The sequence below is a fragment of the Rhinoraja longicauda genome, chromosome 16 (assembly GCF_053455715.1).
Source record: "Rhinoraja longicauda isolate Sanriku21f chromosome 16, sRhiLon1.1, whole genome shotgun sequence".
In the NCBI taxonomy this organism is placed as follows: domain Eukaryota; kingdom Metazoa; phylum Chordata; class Chondrichthyes; order Rajiformes; family Arhynchobatidae; genus Rhinoraja; species Rhinoraja longicauda.
In genome coordinates this window covers 29891632-29912201 of record NC_135968.1, presented here as the reverse complement: position 1 = coordinate 29912201, position 20570 = coordinate 29891632, and the positions used below count along the sequence as shown (strand labels likewise).

Below are 20570 nucleotides of genomic sequence, written 5' to 3'. Positions count from 1 at the left end.
ATCACCTTTTTAGACTTTAATAAATTCCTTTTCCACCTGCTCTGCCTGTCAGCCGTGTTCGACGTCACAATGGGAACCCAATGGGTCCACATTTTCGACGTTACAATGGGAACCCAACGGCTCTGTGCCTGCACAGTTGGGGCCTGTTCATCTAATACAAATGCTCCCCCACTTATGATGCTTCGACTTACGATATTTCGATTTTGCGATGGTGCAAACGGCAGCGACCTGTAGCGAGCCGCAGCTCGTTTCCGGCCAAGTGATCTAATACCGATGCTCCCTGGCTTACGATGCTTCGACTTACGATATTTGGACTTTGCGATGGTGCAAACGGCAGGGCAGGTAGGGAAGGGGAGGGGGGTGTAGGGGGGTTGAAGGGGGATGGAGTGGGTGAGTGGGGGGAGGGGAAGGGAGGAGTGGGGGAGGGGAGGGTGCTAGACCAAAGCAAAAAAAACACCATTTATTTTAAAGGAAAAACACGATTTTCATTGAGATTTATTTTCTTTAAAAAAAACACCATTTATTTTAAAGAAAAAACGCAATTTTCATTGAGATTTTTTTTTAAAACGCCATTTATTTTTTAAAATGTGATTTTCCCACTTGGGGTCGATTGATTGGCTCCGACCTCCCGCTTGACGCCCAATTGGTCCTGGTCCCATGTGGGAGGAGCGCAGCCGCCTCTCTGATTGGTCGCTGCCACTTCCCGCTCAAAGCGTGCTGGTTGTCCGCCAGGTCTTCTTCCCGCTCAAAGCAACGGCCGTCGCAGTCGAGCTGCCGATGCTGCTGCTGAATGAGGGGACAGTCTCAAGGATTTGCAAGAGAGAATTTTCATGATAAAAAGCCACAACGTTAAAGATAAGATTTCTTTTATTTTTTTTAAAAGATCACAATTTTCATTGAGATTTCTTTTATTTAAAAAAACACCATTTATTTTAAAGAATGATTTTCATTTAGATTAATTTTATTTCTAAAAAAAATGCCATTTATTTCAAAGAAAAAACACAATTTTCCCACATCATAATGGGAACCCAACGAGGTTTGGGCCCAACAGGTGCACTCTTTACTGGTATAAAATAAAAATGTCATTGCCCTAGTGAATATGGGAATGGACCTACCCTCAAAGAGTGCCAGGGGGCACTCTTCATTTTGTAATATGTTTGTGAAGCACATAGCTGAAGCCATAGAGATTCATAACCATTTTTAATATTAGCACAGCTATTTAATTTACTTTTTATTTATAATTGATTTAATTCCCTTCTTTACTCACTTCATGCTTTCCTCTTGTTTGGGATAAAGGGGTGAAGAAAGCATTGAACCACGGGCCTCTGTCATTGAGGATTGTTCTGCATTTATGTTGCACAGATACATTTTTATACCAAAAACTTTGCAAAGCCGATTGAAGCTCATTTGAAATATAGTTGCTGTTGTAATGTTGGGAAAACAGCTGGCAATTGTCACACATCAAGGTCCTATTAACAACAATGTGTTGATGACCAGATGATCTTTATTAATTCTGTGATAAATGCTGACAAAGACCCCAGGGAAATCCTTGCTCTTAAATAATACCCTCGCATTCCCAATATTCGTTTTACCTTAGAGAATGAAAACAAGCATGGAAACAGGCCCTGCCAAGCCCACACCAACCATCACTCACTCACCCGTTCACATTAGTTCTATGTTATCCCACTTTCTCATCCCCTCCATCCACACAAGTGCCAATTTTCAAAGCCCAATAAACCTACAAACCTCCACGTCTTTGGAATGTAGGAAACAGGAGCACCCGGAAAAAATTCATATGGTCAAAACTCCACATAGAGAGCCGGAGAGAACAGATTGGACCTCTGTTTACTGATTTGCCTCCTCTGAATGTCAGTGCCACTGGTCAAGCAGCAGTCCATCACTGCTTGTACTGAAGACATAGATCAATTTTGTACATGAGTTCCTGGAGTGCAATTTGAACCCCCAGCCTTGTAATTCAAAGTGAGTGTGGCGCCACTGAGTCAAGACTATTTTGGGAAAAAAATTCAAAAGATGACCCAGGATCAATTGTAATGTAACCAATCGCTCAAGAAACCAATGGAACTGGATCACTTAAAGACATAATGAACTGCAAATGCAGGAATCTTGAGTAAAAGACAAAGTACAAGAGTAACTCAGCAGGTCAGGCCGAATCACTGGAGGACAGGATTGGCAAATGTTTTGGGTTGGGACTCTTCTTTAGGCTCTGAAGGGTCCCAACCTGTAATGTCACCTATTAATGTCCTCCAGAGATCTGCTTGACCTGCTGAGCAACTCTGGCACTTTGATCCTTTGACCATTTGATCCTTTGACCATTTTAAACCTCCCTCACCTCCAGCTTTCAACCCTCTGCTATCTCTTCAGGGACAAACCGTCGGGCCAGAATTCTTTCCAGGTAACAGAAAATCCTGGAAACACTCTGCAGTTCATTGGGTGATTGTTTTGCAGAGAAACTGTGCTCATTCTGCAGGAATAACACCTGGCTTCCAGCTACCTGCCATTTGAATTTCCCATCCCACTCCCACTCTGACCTAACTGCTTGTAGCCTCCTACATTATCACAAGAAGGTCCAACACAAAACGAGGAACAACACCTTATTTAAAACTCAGACACAAGGAACTACAGATGCTGATTTACAAAACAAAAGTCAAAGTGCTTTAGTAACTCAGCGGGTCAGGCACTTTCTGGTCGAAGAAGGACACCGACCTGAAGCATTGCCTATCCATGTCCTCCCTCTTTCTTTTTGGATCAGAACTGGCCACTACTGCCAGTCATCATCATTTTTTGCTCTCTTTTTCTATTTCTCTTTCTCTTCTTTCTTTTTTGTATCGACCAGCTTGTTCCCACGGCCTGACCATCAGCAATGCATTATGCAGACGAAGAAGCCTTATTGGACCTGAACTGCTGAGCTACCACATCACAGTCTTACCCAGGAGAAAAAGGATGGGTGACGTTTCAGGTCAGGACCCTTCGTCAGACTGGGTCTGAAGAAGGGTCCCAACCCGAAATGTCACGCATCCCTTTTTCACCAGTGATGGTGCCTGACCTACTGAGTTACTCCAGCACTTTGTGTCCACCACCTCCAGCACAGATTTAAGATAAAAATGACACAGAGCTGGAGTAACTAACTCAGCGGGTCAGGCAGCATCTGCAGTTCCTTTCTACGCTCACAGTCTTACCCGATCAGAGATATTCCCTTTGTTCTACCCATCATGCATCTCAATTTGGAGACACAGGAAACTAAAAGCTGTAATCTTGAGCAAAACACAAAGAGTTGGAGAATCTCGGCAGGTCAGGCAGCATCTGTGCAGGGAATGGACAGACGACTTTTAAGGTCAAGACCTAACTCACATTTCAAATGAACTTTTTGACTTTTTCTGAAGTATTTAGTGGGCAACTAGAAGACAAGTAGCACAACTTCATACCTCAGTCTGAAGAAGGGTCCCCACCCGAAATGCTGCCTGTCCGTTCCCTCCTCAGATGCTGTCTGACCCATTGAGTTCCTCTAGTATTTTGTGTTTTCCCCTTTCCAACTTCCTGTACTACCTAAAACTAACTTGTTTTTTTCTCTCCATGTTCTGAGAAGGGTCCCTGATCTGACCCTGACCCAACAAAACAGCGGTCCTGACCTAGTACCTACTTCATTGGAAACCCACGGTCTGTGTTTAATCGGACTTTTACTGGACTTTATCTTGCACTAAATGTTATTCCCTTGAACCTGTATCTGTACGTTGTGGACGGCTTGATTGTAATCATGTATAGTCTTTTCGCTGACTAAATAACATGCAACAAAAAAGCTTTTCATGGTGCATGTGACAATAATAATAAACTAAACTAAAATGGATCAGCCAATATCGAATGGTCTGAATTCTGTTTTTATGTCTTATGGTCTTTTTTTTTCAATCTTGTGCCATTCCCCAGTTTTAAGGGCTGTAAGTGACTTGCTGACAGACATTTACCAAAGCTGCTGTTTGCCAAGGATGAAAGGAGACACTGAGTCAATCCATGCTGACAGGGAAACATTTTTCTGGCCACTGATTAATTTCTAGCTGGCAGTGTGTGAAATCTGCTCAAAATTATTCTATCTATAAAATACTGTAATCCTGTAATTATTTATGGAACAGTAATATCTTTACAAAATAATATTTTTCTCGGCTGTTTTAATTTCTGTCTCATATTACTTTTTGTAAATCACAGGACAATAATTCCTGAACCTAAAGCCAAATAACATTAGATATAACCCATAGAAACCCCTGAGCTTTTATATAATTGTACTATAAGACAATTTCTGCTATATTTTTGCATCTACTACTACTGCAAGAATGCAAGCCATATAAATGTTTAAAGTTTTGAATACGCCAGATTTAATTTTACCATTTATTATTTACGCGCCATTTGAGAAACCATTCCCAGTTCGTGAAGCACTGATTTAGAGAAGGAGAGACATTTGTTACAGAGACTCCATGAATGTTCCAGCACTTTCCATTAGATCTGTGTGTCCAAAAATAACTCACACCCTGCATTCCAATCAACATGGCTTTATTACATTTGTACATCATACCAGTTACCATGTAATATTGCAGTATTACACGTGGAAACCACAACAGGGGGGGGGGGGGTAACCATTCTTTGGTGTTATTTGAGAGAAAGTGCATTAATATCAACCTTGATAAACATGATACACACTCATAGATATCTGATGGGAACATCCCTATAAACTGGGGAATAAATTTGCCTCACAGTTCCAAAATAACATAGTACTTATGAATTTCACATCTAACTTATAGTTACTGTAAACAATGTTAATGGAAAATAAATAAGGCAAGCGCCAAGGGTAAGCCTATTTATAATACCATCCACATCATTCAGATGTTAATCTTTCAAAACACAGAACTGCACTCACAACGTTCTGTTGTCATGACCATGATCATCCTCGCAGATAGACAAATTCCCCATTTCATAGCTTTACAGTAATAATCAAATTATGCATGAATCTTCCAACTGGGTGACAATGGCTATATTTTTGCATTTTGCTTGTACATAGGAAACTGAGGTCAGCTTGTCCAATGCGCATTTATGCTTGGGTAACTTGAAACTCATTCCAAAAGAACAGGTCACTCATTTATAAATGTGTTATGAATTATTCTTTATTTTCGAATGAGACAGTTTCTGCACAGAAATGAAATAACATGCTGATCTTTGCATTCAGTCAGCAAAGTAGATAGTCATGTGCGAGTGAAACCATTTGACAAGCATAGTACAAAAAAGATTTGCTAGTGCATGGTTATTTTTAACATTACAGCAAGAGGAACTGTGAGATCTGCAATCTCATATTACCGCAACAACTTAATCGCTTCGATTTTGAGAACAGAATGTGGCCTGGAGGTTGCAACACTATTAAACTAATATAAATAGCATCATAGATACTGGAAATTCAAACATCAAAATGTTAAATCAACTGAAAAATATTTGTAAATAATAGCCCCGGCAAATAAGAGTACCGTGTGCTTGGAATTGTCATCTTACTGCTTAGGCTGTAAACCACAGCCTTATCTCCAGAAGTGGACATAAGAATGCTGTTATCTTGATCAAATCAAGGAAATTCTTCCTGTGTCCTTGCCAATACTCACTCTTCAACACAACTAAAATAAGATAATTTGCTCGTTACAAGGGAGATTCCTCTTCAGAAGTATTTCATTTTGACTGAGGAACATTTTGGAACATATAATATTGATGATGTGAAATGTACGGTTTAAATGCAAGTCTGATCATTTGTTCTTTTGATCTAATAAAATGCTCACATTATAAGCATACTCTCAATGATTTGGATTGCAGGTATAAATATTTTTGGCATACATTAAGCATCATTTTATTTTTTCTTGAAGAGCCACATCATGTTCAACAATACGTAAACTGTAAACATAATCAAGAACCAGTCTCACTCCGGTCATTCCCTCTTCTCCCCTCACCCTTCAGGCAAGAGGTACATAAGTTTGAAGACTTATGTTCCTCCAGTTTCAGGGAGTTTTTTCCCCAGTTATCAGGCAACTGAACGGTCCTCTCATCAGCTAGAATGCATCCTAACCTCCCATCTACCTCATTGGAAACCTTTGAACTATCTTTAATTGATCGTTATCGCACTTTAATATATTTTGCATTAAATGTTGTACCTTGTATCCTTTATCTGTGCACTGTGGATGGCTTGAATGTATTTATGTACAGTCATTTCTTTAACTGATAGCATGCAAACAAAAGCTTTTCACTGTACCTCAGTACACATGACAATAATAAACTAAATATATTTTTATTAGTTCTGATATCCTTCAAAATTACAAAGTATTTGCCATCATTGATTGATCTTTGATTTTGTCTTTGAATGAAAATCAATCTTCCTAATTATCAGTTTATTAAATAATAATTAATATGTATCGTGGTTAAAAGAAACCAAAGTTAGGAGATGGGGCAACATGCTGAATGTTGGCTTGTGCTCCTTTTTCCTTCAGGCATTCATCTACATAAAAACATGCATTTATGCCATCCATTATCACATCTGCCAAATATCTCAAAGCATTCAGGTTGTGATACATTATTTAGAAGTGAAATGACTCACGAGTGGATTTAAATGTGATCATCTATTTATCTGTTCAGTTTATTTTGGTGCTTAAGGAAAACTAGTATCTATTGCATCAAACCAGACTGAAAAGATCCGTTGTGACCAATAGTAGCTTTTTCCAGTATGGTCTTGTCAGTCTAGTAGATATGGAAGGTTTGGACTTTCTGCAGTGCAGTATAAATGGTCATGCGCTTGGCACAGGTTCAGTCATTGGGTACGAAGAGTAAGTAGGAAGATTAATGTGCTGTGTTTTCCAAGAAAGCTGCTTTCTTAAAAAATATAGGCCTTGTCTCCATTTAGAGCTTTTTTGGCAAGATATTTCTGTCTGCAGTGGGAGAAAAAGCCATGTGTCAAATGCATTAAAATGTTGTCACCTGCTTACAGCATGATCATGTATGCTGATGTGATTTATAAAATGTGTTTGAAAATGTATACATAAGCCATTCTTGCCAAAGCATTTTAATTCAACATAATATATACTACACTTTAAATGATTGTACACTTCTGAACTAAGCGCCTCCTTATAACAAGTAGATGTATTTGCTCTGGTCTGCTGGGAGTGGCCAGATTAAAAGGGTTCTTACCACCTACAAGACATCTCATTCTGACTGAGAATGCAGTAAAGCTTCCCGCTGGCTGATCATCAGGTGATTTTTAACGGCTGGAACTCACATGCTAGCTGCTTGCCAACAGTATGAACAAAACAGCCTGGAATTTAGCAGGACATAGCTACCCGCCTGTTAAGATAATGCTTGTCGGAGGTAGCCACCTAACGTCTAAGGGGATGGATGGGGGGGGGGGGGGAGGTTTGGTGAGGAGTAGTGGAAATCCAAACTTTTTATTTCAGTTCACGATTTTCCTCAATTTTACATCTTGTAGCTTCTGAATTCTTTTGAAGCATTTTCACTTTGTTCATACTGTTCTAGCTCACAAAGAAATGGCTTTGGCTTCAGCTCCAGCAACCACAGTTCCCTTGGCATTCCCAAATTAAAACTGCAGATTAGATCCCAAATACATAATCAAAGCCTCGTTTGAACATTTGAAGAGGGCCCCACAGTCTTTTCACTGGTGTGCTTGGTGAATCAGAAAGGTGCTGGAGGAACTCAGCGGGTCAGGCAGTATCTCTGGAGGACACACATAGGCAATGTTTCTGATCGGGACCCTTCTTCAGACAAATGAAGTTCTTCATGGCTCATATTTAAAATTACAGTCAACAACACTGGAGTGATATGTGAGAAGAATTGTCTCAGACTCAATCTTAACTGCTAACCAAAATGCTTTCAAAACCGTTCGGCTTCAATATCATCACCATAATTTATTAGACATTTTATTTCTGGATCACTATCTTTGGTTACATTAATCCAATCAGCAATTGTTAGCCAATAAAATATTTCTTAAGTGTGAACTGTATAGATGTGCATAATGAAACTGGGTATAGAATGCAATGTTATAACGGTTCTTACTTTTAAGTCTGCATAAATGTATAAGAATTAATGTCACATATTTTATCGTTAAATATGACTAAAATGGTGCAATTATCTAAAAATATATGTGTTCTCTCCTTGTATCATTGGCCTACTTCCCACTACCGAAACCTATGAGCTTCAAGTAACACTTTTAAAGTCCCCTTACCAAAAAACCTTTTAACATACAACTCTTTCAAGCATGTTAGTGACATTAAAGTCCTCTCAATATTTGTCTTTAATGAAACAAATCTCCCTGACCTGCACCCCTGCCAGTGCCAAAAATGTCAGACACACAATGGCATTTCAAAACAAAATAGATTATCAAATGAGCTTGTTTAATCACCTGTTCAAAGGAAAGATTGAAATGCAGCATATTTCTTGTAGATTAAAACCCACTATATTTGGAAAGCAAATTACTCTCTGGAAGCAAAATATATTAGCTGGTATTGATTACTGATTATTTATAAAACAGAATTATTGCACAAAACAAATGCAATGCAAATTTATTGCTTCCTTTACATAATATAGAAACTTTTATCTGTATTGTTCTACTCAAATTCTCATCAATCTCTTAAAACATTTTTTCATAAAGTGTCCAACAGTGACAAACTGACACTTTACTTCACAAATATAATGTATATAACTTAGTTGTACTCTCTAGTTCATAAAGATTTCTCACTCACCATGTGGCATACATATGTTATTTTGGCTATGTTAATCTTAATGGAGACAGTACATAGGAAACATTGCAAATCAGAGGCGTGCTTAACATGTGATTAACAGTTTGTTAACAAACCATGTATGATTTTTTTTAAGTTAGTTCCAAGTAAGTGATGCCCTTCAAGGCTCAACAGATAAAGTTCTGTTATCATATTTTCCCTCCCCATATTGATGGCTGAAAATAACACTGGGGCAGCAAACTATGAGGTTTCCTGGTGGCATGCATTCTTAAAGCATCACAACACTGTCCACTTTTGACCTTAAAGGATTAATGTTCATTTTTATCAGAAATATCTTTAATGTTGCAAGTATCACTTGGTTTCCTTGGGCTGATTTTACTTTGGTCAGTTTCCATTTCTGCTTCTTGTGTAGATGTTGTAGTGTGGCTTTTATTTTCTGCTATAGAATCCATCGGAGTTGTTCCTTCAGTGTTTGCTGGCTGAGGCTCAGAAAAGCTTTTGTCTTCTGGGCCCATACTGGCTTTTTGCTCCAACCTTTCCAGAAGGTTTTGAACCTTCTTCACACCATCTCTTCTGGCTTGACGCACATCAACCCGGCCCTCAGGATCCACGGAGTCAAGGGCCAGCAGCTCTTTAGTCATCATTTCTTCCAACAACAAGTAGTGTTTATCTGTTCCTCTTCCTTCGAATAAACTGATGTCTTCCTCAAGCCTATGAACTCTCTTAAGGATTTTCTCTAACTTTAACAGGCCAGGATGTTTCTGAGCAGCATCGGGAGCTACGGGCTTTTTTTCAGGCACACTCTCTTCCAGCTGGGCACTGCCTGGTGCGGGTGATGGAGTACTCCTCTCAGCTTTCTCAGGCTTAGGCTGAGATTTATGGGGTTGTTGCCTGATGACATGAATTGGGATATATGCTGCAGGACGCTCGGGGGCTGAGGAAGTAGCCTTGCTCTCCTGTTGCATTTTGGGTGTCTCTTGATGCTCTACCCGTTGCTGAGCAACCTATAATGGAGGGGGTAAGGACAGGAGGAGGGCAATAGAAATTACAGAGGCAATTAGCTCAACGCATGCAGCACTTTTACATTCTTATGCATCAATTTCTATGTTTTTACTTCAGGTGGAGCTAGACTCAAATGAATGCAACCGATTAATTAATTATTTATACCTTAAGTTTTGAATTTCTGTGCCTCAAATTTACAAGAATATTACTGTTTAAATACAGTGGGCAAAATACATCAACATCTTTCGTTCTTTTGGTGCACTCCTTCCCATTTACCATCTAGATGAGAAAAGGCTGCTGAATATCCAGACTCAGTCTACCTGTGGAATAATTTCCATTTGCTTCATTGGCTATCCCGCTAAATTTTACAATTCCTTTGCATCCGACCTAAGGCATTTTGGACTATTCTTTTTTTCTTGTTTCTAACTTACAGCTATCTCTGACACGAGCCCCCAAGCAATATAGATCGACTTGAAAATAAGGACTTTATTTGCAATCTTGCTTTAAAAGAAATTTGAGGTGCCAAATACTTTAAAAGCTTCACCATGATGTGTCAACGAATTTATTCAGTCAGAGGGTGGTGAATCTGTGGAATTCATCGCCACAGACGGCTGTGAAGACCAACTCATGGATATTTTTAAGGCAGAGATTGACAGATTCTTGATTAGTAGGTGTCAGGGACTATGAGGCGAAGGCAGGAGAATGGGGTTGAGAGAGAAAGATAGATCAGCCCTGATTGAATGGCGGAGTAAATTTGATGAGCCGAATGGCCTAATTCTCCTCCTAGAACTTATATGTAAGTGGACAAATTAATCTTCTTACTTTACAATGCGAGTTTAATAATTACAGTCAATGGTATAAAATATCAGCTTTTGGAGAATGGTGTAAACTTGGTTTTCTTTGCATCATTTCAAATCTGCACTAGTCCATATTATTGAGATTCAGCAGTCTCTGCTGGAGACTGTGTGAATAAAGGTGCAGCCAAAATTTATGTGGAATTCTCTGCCTCAGAGGGCAGTGGAGGTCAATTCTCTGAATACATTCAAGAGAGAGCTAGATAGAGCTCTTAAGGATAGCGGAGTCCGGGGGTATGGGGAGAAAGCAGGAACGGGGTACTGATTGAGAATGATCAGCCATGATCACATTGAATGGCGGTGCTGGCTCGAAGGGCCGAATGGCCTATTCCTGCACCTATTGTCTATTGTCTAAAATACTGTTACCATCTTCAATACGGCTCAATTTAATGTAATTAAAAGGAACTGCTAATACTGGTTTATACCAAAGATTGACACAAAATGGTAACTTCTACAAACACCCCACCCCCCACCATTTCCTCCCTTCCTCCACAGTTTGCGACGATGTATCCCTCCTGGGATCACATTGTCCCTAGCCAACAGACAGCCTATCAGGGAACTTACCTGCCTGGGGTAATCTGTTAGGCACAAAATGCTGGAGTAACAGGCAGCATCTCTGGAGAGAAGGAATGGGTGACGTTTCAGGTCGAGACGCTTCTTCAAACTGAAGAAGAGTCTCGACCCGAAACGTCACCCATTCCCTCTCTCCAGAGATGCTGCCTGTCCCGCTGAGTTACTCCAGCATTGTGTCCATCTTCGATTTAAACCAACATCTGCAGTTCTTTCCTACACATGAGGTAATCTGTTGCATACCCTGGTTTGTCCTGGTCTTTTCTTGCATTCAGTCCCATCCCCTCGTCCCCCTACCCGCACCCTACAATCAGTCTGAAGAAGGATCCTGACCTGGAACATCACCTATCCATTTCCTTCAGAGATGCTGGCCCACTGAGTTACTCCAGCATTGCGTGTCTATCTTTGGCTCCCTTTAATGTCTCAGTGAGCTATAGTCACCCCTTTCTGCTTTGGACCACAACTTTAACACAGTCAACTGACACTTTCCAGTTTGCTCTGAAGTCTATGATGTACAAGTACCATGTACAAGCCAGTTAGCACATCTTCCCATTTAAAAGATACACGTTATCATTGCTTCTTATGTCAAAAACAATTTGAAATGTGTCTGAAACAAGCTGATATACCTGTGGTCTGTCCACACCTGTGCTGGTGTAGACGGGTGACTGTGATCGGACCTGTGTCGGCATCCGAGCTGGAGAACTCTCACGGCTTGATGCTTCCTTTTGAGTCTTTCTTAGTGGTGAATGTGCACCAGCTCTGGTTGTTCCCCAGTCATCAGGGGAAACCCTGTAGGCAGCCGGGTGCTGCTGCTGGACTGTGTACTCTGTTGGCTGGGAAGGATATTGCACTTGCTGGGCAGGATGATAGACCTGCTGGGTTGGGTACTGCGCTTGGTGCACAGGGTGATGCACTTGCTGAACAGGGGGGTAGTCTGCCTGGTGTATGGGGTGACGGGCTTGCTGTGTTGGGTACTGAGCCTGTTGCACTGGGTGCTGGGTTTGCTGGCTGGCGTACTGTGCATGATGGGCAGGGGGATACACTTGTTGAGTTGGCTTTCCTCCAATCCCTTCATGAATTACGGGTATAGAAATATAACCTGAAGACCTTTGGGAATTTCCCAATTTTGATCGACTGTGTGGCTGCGATGAAAATGTTTGGGGGCTAGTTTGGAACAATGAATTCTGAAAGAAAAGATAATAGACAATGTTATTAAAGATACTTTTTGGTTCATTACATATTATTGTCATTATGTAAATACAACTGAGAAGCGAATTTGGGAAAATCATACCAATCTCATTACAAACACTTTGATGCTTATAACTCAGAATACAATTTCCAAAGTTCAAAAGGCAAATGTAAAACTTCTAATGGAGCAATAGTGTGCCAGAGTAATAGAAGATGGACAAGAATATCCTATCATGAGTTGGCTATTTTTAGACTCCCAAACATGACAGTCTAAAAATAAATCCACAATTAGCTTTCTGGAAGGAACAGGTGACATCTTTATAATTTGCCTTGTAATATTGTTAAGGGGAATCTTCACTAGGAGTTTAAATTAAAATAAATCTTCCTGTAAATGATTAGCCAGTTTTAAGTTCATTTTGCCAACGGTGGCTTGAAGTGACTGGCAACTTAATTTATCTTGGGTTTCTGATAGACCTTGCCCAGTATTTGACAGTATCCTGACGACAAAATAAAATCTTGAGCTAAAGAGACAAATTACCTCTGACCCTTGAGGCTGATTAGCAGCAGCTGCTGATGCTTGTCCACTTTGTTTATCTGCTTGTGTGGCTTCTAATGGAGACCCAACTGGTGAGTCAGCTCTCGCTGGCAGCCTGGATGGAGACTGTGCTCGCAACGGGGAGTGTGCTCGCACTTCACTTTTAAGCCTCTGCAGGTCAGGCTGCTGAGGTGAGTAATGTACTTTCTGTAAATAATGTTCGGGAACTCCCTCGTGAATCACTGGGATGGGAATGTAGCCTGGACGAAGCTGAGCCCCAGAAGACCCATATTCCTTGCCGTGCCACGATTTGGAGGGATCCTGCGATGGTTGCACATAACCTGATGGATGAGGGCCATTGGAAAAACTTTGTCTTTCCTAAAAATAGAAAATGCACAGAGCAGAATTAATATTAATATTTAATTATTTTGTTGAGCTTACATGAAAGCATTAACATTTTGAAAGTACAAATAAACAACCAACTACCCCAAAAATTGGAATAGTCTAAGCATTTAAATTTTAATAATATAGAAACAAAAATATCTGAGAATCATTTTGAAAAATTCTTCTCATTTTCCATTATTATGATTTGATGATTCCTACCTGTTTTAATGCCTTACCTACAGGCCTATTTAATAATAATTTTAAATAGCAAAATGCTCAAATACGAGAAATCTTAAATAAAAACAGAAGATGCTGGAAATACTTGATTCTTCCATCATAATGAATAGCTGGTGAAATGTTAATTCTGTATCTCCAAAGACAATGCTTGACCTGCTGAATACTCGTAGCTGGTTATGTTTCTAAGTGAAATAATGAAGCTAAGTCAGAATTAATTGTGGGAATTGTGTGATAACCATGTCCCAAATTAACAGGTTAAGGAGATGCTTTGCAGTTCATGATATTTATTTGAAAAGTTAATGATTTCTCAAGAGTTGAAACAGTATTTTAAATTGTACAGACGATAGACCCAAAATGCTGGAGTAACTTAGCGGGACAGGTAGCATCTGAAGAGAGAAGGAATGGGTGACTTTTCAGGTTGAGACCCTTCTTCAGGCAAATTGTACAGTTTATCTCTAGGTTTATAATCTTTCAATATGATGAGCTTTTCATCATTTAGCAAAACAAAACTATAAATGTACAGATAAATAATGTTACAATTCCTTGTCAAAACTAATTAGATTAAAAAAGTAATGTCCATTAAGAAGTTTATTGCCTTTTCCTTGTAAATTAACAAACTAAATGCTGGTAGACAGATCAGCTAAGATTTTGCACTGGACCATGAAGGCATACTGCTGGAAACTGGCAAGACAAGTCAACATTTCTGAAGCATCACATCATGCGCCTCTAAGGATTTTCACTGCTGTTCCTATGTTGAATATTAATGACAAGAGCACGGATGGCCTGAATGAAATTCTTTCTTTAAGATTCACTCATTCCTCTGAAGGGATGTCAAAGTGTGGTCCAATGTACAAATAATTCCACAATGGGTGGGAAGTACAGCTGGAGAAATCTTGGTTAGATCCCATTTGTAGTGCATCCTGTTTGGATGGATCACAGACTCACCACTAAAAGACCAGGGTTTAGAGAATTAAGTTATGAGGATAGACTGGTTCTACATTTCCTTGAATTTCGAAGGATGAGGGATGATCTCATCTGCAAGCGCAATAATGTATGTGAACGGTATTTCTTTAATAGGAGAGCCCATAACAAGAAACACAATCCAAAAGTTATGGTATAGATTGTTTAGGAAAGGAATCAGGAAGCACACTGGCTGTAGGCACAAAGGGGATTGAAAATCTGGAACTGGTGCTAGCAAAGAAAGCTCACTTTTATATCAGATGGAATATGGAAGAGAGTCAAGTGGTAGAAACAAAACATGTAAATAGACATGAGATGCAGTTTAGCCAACACTGAGCGGTCGGTGGGGTTTCCTCCTATTCATGTGCTCTTCATGCAATCTATTTTTTACAGCTTCTACCATCTCCTTATCACCTATGCGATACCCCACCTACACACCTCCTGGATGTCATCACCACCACATGACAAAGAGTGATGTAGATCTTAGCTACTCCATCTTCCTTTCCAAAATATTTCATCAATACACTCGGTCCCAAAACTTTCTTCAAAACTTATTTCTGGAAAGGTTTTTGGCTCCGTCCCTCCGAGCTTCATAATTCACTGTATGTTTATTCTCTTTAATTGAGAAACTCTATGAAATATTTTTATGTTTAAAATATGATTCAATGCTGTTAAAATCTGCATATTCCTATGAGTCATATCTTGCTGTACAAATCACAACTGAAACAATAACTGGGCAAACTGGCTCCCAGGTTTCACATCTGAACATTGTTCATTTTACTAGACTGTCCAAATGTGCTCAGCTCCAATTTAATTTCCATTAAGGAAATGCCACATAGAATTAATTGGAACATAAAGCACAAGCACAAGTCGTTTAGCTCAACCAGTCTCTGGTGACATTTATGCCCTAGTTGTAGCATACACACCCACTCTTCCCTCATATGCGTATCTAATCTGCCCTTAAATGTGCCTGCATCTTGCACCTGAACCACTCCCCTCTCTAGCAAATTCCAATTCCTCGGTAAAATAGTTTCTTCTGTATTTCCATTTTCATTTGTGTGAGAAGGAACTGCAGATGCTGGTTTACACCAAAGAGAGACCCAAAATGCTGGATTGACTCAGCGGGTCAGTCAGCATCTCTGGAGAAAAGGAATGTGACATTTCAGACCCATTAGATGTAGGGTTTCGACCCAAAACATCACCTGTTCCTTCTCTCCAGAGATGTTGCCTGACCCGCTGAATTACTACAGCATTTCGTGTCTATTTCCTCTTTTTCGTTTACTTGGTGACTAAATATTACAGATGCCTCTAGTTTTGTTATTTCTCAAAGGCATGTGCCTACAATCTCAGATGTCTCCATAAAGTCACATTATTGCCTTCTCTTTTCCAGAGAAGGCTGACCTGTTTTATTCATTATTTCCTAAATAATGTGACTTTTCATTTCCAGGATCATCCTTACCAATCTTTTTACAACCTCCAGCACCTCTATATCCTTTCTATATAATAGCATCCAGAATTGCAGCTACCAAATGTGGTCGACCTAGAAGGTAGATATAAAATGCTGGAGTAACGCAGTGGGACAGGCAGCATCTTTGGAGAGACCCTTCTTCAGACCAGCATCTGCAGTTCTTTCCTACACATGGTGGTTGACTTTGTTCAAAACAAGTTTAGCAGAAATCTTTTATGTTTTAAATCATGTATTTCCCCCAAGAAACAAACTCTGATGATTTGGTTTGCATTTTTAATGGATTCATTAAGATTTACTTTGAGTTACTCTTGGAATAAAGAACAGCAGCTCAGACCTTTTAGAACATAGGGAGATTTCCTCCTCCAACATTTTGAAAGAGTCAGATTACTGTTCCTGCACAGGTGTTCACATAGTTGCCTAAAAGGTTTTTATAACCTTGAATCTCCAAATCTATTCATTTACTAGAAGCATACAAAAATGAGTTGTTTTTTTCTCCCAAATGGTTGTCAGGGTACAAATTTCCGACATTACCACAAGAGACAATTGCATTAGGAATAAACATGATTAGGAATAAACTTGTCGTGACTTTGCCGTGTATATTTTTTCTTGAAGACGTTACACTTTCACCCAGAGTTGTGAATCTGTGGAATTCTCTCCCACAGAAAGCAGTGGAGGCCAATTCACTGGATGTTTTCACGAGAGAGTTAGATTTAGCTCTTAGGGTTAAATGAGTCAAGGGATATGGGGAAAAAGCAAGAACGGGGTACTGATTTTAGATGATCAGCCATGATCATATTGAATGGCGGTGCTGGCTTAAAGGGCCGAACGGCCTACTCCTGCACCTATTTTTCTATGTTTCTAAGTCAATTAAAGTGTTAAAGTGGGTCTAGTTTTGAACACAATTATTTAAGGTAGGCTTATAAAGTAAGTATGATTCAAGCTGATTGTTTGAAAGTAGCGCTAATAAGTTAAAGGAAATTTGTTCAATATAAAATTTCCAGCATAGAATTTCAGACCAATTTCTCAAACCAGAGCCTCATTGCCTTAGTGTATGACTCCTAGGAATGTCTAAGCTTAAATCTCAGGTACACTTTATCTGGTTGTTCAGTTCACTCTCATCAGAGCCATTGAACAGCATATTACTTTGAAGTAATCCCTTTCACCTTGAGGATAGCTGGGTGGCTAGAAGTGTATGAATTATATTTCCTGCTTGTAGAACTTAATAAAGTATTTATGGCCATCATTGACCACTCTCCCAGTGGTCACAGGGTAGAGAATCGTAGAATGATACAGCAAAAGAGAGGGCCATTCAGCTTTGAATCAAGATTTTGCCAATTTTTCCCAAAGGAATTTCAGTCCTTCCCAATCTCCTATTCTTTTCCATTTCTTTTCAGACATTGTCTTTCTCTGTGTTGAAAGGAACTGCAGATGCTGGTTTAAACCGAAGATAGACACAAAATGCTGGAGTAACTCAGCAGGACAGGCAGCGTCTCTGGAGAGAAGGAATGGGTGACGTTTCGGGTCGAGATCTTGTTCAGACGGAAATGCTGCCTGCCTCACTGAGTCACTCCAGCTTTTTTATGCCGATCATTGTCTATCTCTGTCCATGTTTCTTCAGTTTGCCCACAAACCTCCACATTTTAGGGATCAACGGCTGCTTTCTGAAAAGCCAAGAGAACATTATAATCTGGCTTGTGTTTTAGTGTAAAGTCTTCAAGAAAAAATATACAAGGCAAAGTCAGCTAATAACAAGTTTTTTTCCTAATTTGTTATTTTTAAATGTCATGAATGTTTATAGATAAAATAAATAACCACTTTTCTATAAACTTTATTTAGAAACCATTCAGTTTTTATTTTAAGAATTTAGTATAAGAATCGAAAAAAAAGTTACATAAATGTTATATAATTGTTTTTAGATAACAATGTCAATAAGCAATAAGATCAAATACCAGGTTATTTAAGAATGACAAAGCACGTCCTTGAAACCATATACAATCTGTAGATCCTTTAATTTTTCTAATTATTTCAGCTTTATCTCCTACTGCAACTCTGTGGACACTTTTTTTCCCACTGTCCACGTTTGGTACAACGATTGGAGCGCTTGCCTTGTACGTGTGAAAGACACTTCAAATTTATGAGCGCATCGCTGGAAAAAAACAATCAGTTTTTGGTCGCTTACTTCACATGGTAGACACTTCACTGCATGCCTCTGAGCTATGCTGGATGTCACGACCGACATAGCACTACTTTTAACATCTGACAGCTGTGAAGCTCCACCAGATCCCCAATGTCTCCAAACTTTCTCCTGACAACTGGCTCGGTCAGTTAAACAAGGCGCCAGCTGCCCAACTCCATTGAGTCTATCAGACTCTTTACGAATTCGACTTCATCTCAAATTGTACAAGCGCAATCTCATTCGGGGGAGTTGGTTGGTTGCACTTGCAATTGGTTCTCTGTTTTGTCATTATACACACTGACGGGGTCAACTTTCCCCAAAACGCAGGCTGCATATTTAACACCGTAACAGTAATAGCTTTAAATAAACCTTACTAAAGGGTGAAAGTTAAAGGTTAACCGGCCGATACTTCATCAGATTGGACTGCAGTGCGTCATCCGAGGCACAGTCTTGATCTCTGAAACTATAACGATGCCATCTTGTTTCTGGGTAACTTTAAAAGACTTATTAATTGTGTTTAAATTTAATTTCCATACAATTACAGGACCTTCGGGGGGAGGGCGGTCAGAAAAATATGTTATTTTGTAACTGGCAATCGCCACTCAAGGGTGGAAACTGGATGATTGTTACAATGACTGGAAAAATGTGTAAAATATCAGCACCAACACCCCATCCAACCTCCCTCCCTCCCTCCCTCCCCCTTTGCGATGCACTGCTTGCAGGCAGCACAGAGGGAGGGAGGTTACTGTTAATGGGAGAGGACAGGACACACGCACTGCAGTCTCTGCGCACTGGGTGCACGGCCGCTGTATCTGACTCATATATATATATATATATATATATATACTGAGCAGCAGAACGCGCAATTACAAAAACCAGCAAAGCACCTCTTTTGTGCATTTTATATGGAAATAGAACTGGGTCAGATTACAGACGTGGAGAAACTCTTGGTGGCTTTGACTGCCCGACAAGGTGCAGACGGCTGAGCTGGACTAGGGCATTGCACTGACCTTCTGTGGCTCCAACCTCGGGTCGCTCCACGTTGTCGTCCTGTTGTTGTGGTCGACAAAGAAAGGCCAGCCGGTCTGTGGGTCAATCTTAACCTCCCAGCCCGGCGGCAGAGAGTCGCTGTCGGCCTTGGTGTTGGGAGAAACCTTCATCGCAAAGCTCGGGACGGTGAACTGAGCCATCGCTCCCCTCTTGTGTAATATATAGACTGACGAGGGAGGCTGGGGCAGGACTGGAAAGTGTCTGGAACACGATCTGAGACCAGTGAGCAATCAGAGTCTTCAAGGGCTGGAAGATTCTGGCTGTTTCCCCTGCTCTCCTGAAAATGACTGGGTTAGATGATTAACCAACACATATAAACTATTACTGTGCGTCCGCCAGTAACCCTGGAATAGGTGCTGAGAAAGTGGATCGTATTTACTGTACTGGCTTTCGGTACAAACAGGGAGGAGCTTTACGGTCACAATCTGTTGACAGAGGGCGTCTTCCCCCCCCCCCCCCCCCAGCCCTGAGCAATTATCGTACATCCCTTTAAATTTATGAAGTGGATTTCTGATTATAATCGTGAAGAAAGCATCTATAAATGCTACTCTAGCCAAATATGGTAAAAAGTTTCACCAAGTGGTATAAGGACAGGCAATGATAAAAGGGTTTGACTCGGTGTCATTTTATTTTAATGGTATATCCATATAAAGTGGATTTCCAAAATCACGTCTTGGGTCCAATGCCAGTAGTAACACTCACAGTACAACAGAGCTGTAAGTGTATTTAAAATTCCAGCGGGTGAGCAATGAAACATAAAAGATACAACAATGATCTGGAATTTGCAATGAGATTTGTGATTGGTGATTCTCAGCATTCACCGGTACAGTCTAGAGGGGTCCAATAGCAATTTCTGGAGTATAGTTAACCATGGAGATTCAGAGTTACTCCCAGTATTACCTCTGTTCGGTGCTACTGTTCCAGTCTTTGCTAAAGTAATTAACATGGAATTGGTTTTTTTAAACACCGTCTTCAACACTCACTGAAAAAAGAAACAATTTAGGCCATGCAGAATACGTAAAAGAGCGTTTTTAAAGTTCTTCTAAACTATTCAACAATCTTTCTGGTCCTGAAAGATTGATTACTGTGGATCTAATTCATTAAAAATAATTATTGAAAATGTCATGGGTTTAAAAAGATGTCTATTTGAGATAGTCATTATGTGATAGTGTGGAAACAGGCCCTAGGCCCAACTTGCCCACACGGGCCAACAATGTCCAAGCTGCAATGGTCCCACTTGCCTATGCTTGGTCCATATCCCTCCAAACCTGAACTATCCATGTACCTGTCTAACTGTCTCTTAAACGATGGGATTGTCCCAGCCTCATCAACCTCCTCTGGCAGCTTGTTCCATACACCCACCACCCTT

At 40.1% G+C, this 20570-nt stretch overlaps 1 protein-coding gene across 1 annotated transcript; it reads right to left on the bottom strand.

Moving 5' to 3' along the window:
- Window positions 1-4657: 4657 nt before the first annotated feature.
- Window positions 4658-19582, bottom strand: bag3 (BCL2 associated athanogene 3). Its single transcript, XM_078413516.1, has 4 exons — window positions 19162-19582; window positions 12930-13304; window positions 11830-12387; window positions 4658-9781 (listed from the first exon to the last, which is right to left on the bottom strand). The coding sequence occupies exons 1-4, from the start codon at window positions 19339-19341 to the stop codon at window positions 9086-9088; spliced, it is 1809 nt and encodes a 602-aa protein (XP_078269642.1). The 5' UTR covers window positions 19342-19582; the 3' UTR covers window positions 4658-9085.
- Window positions 19583-20570: the final 988 nt, after the last annotated feature.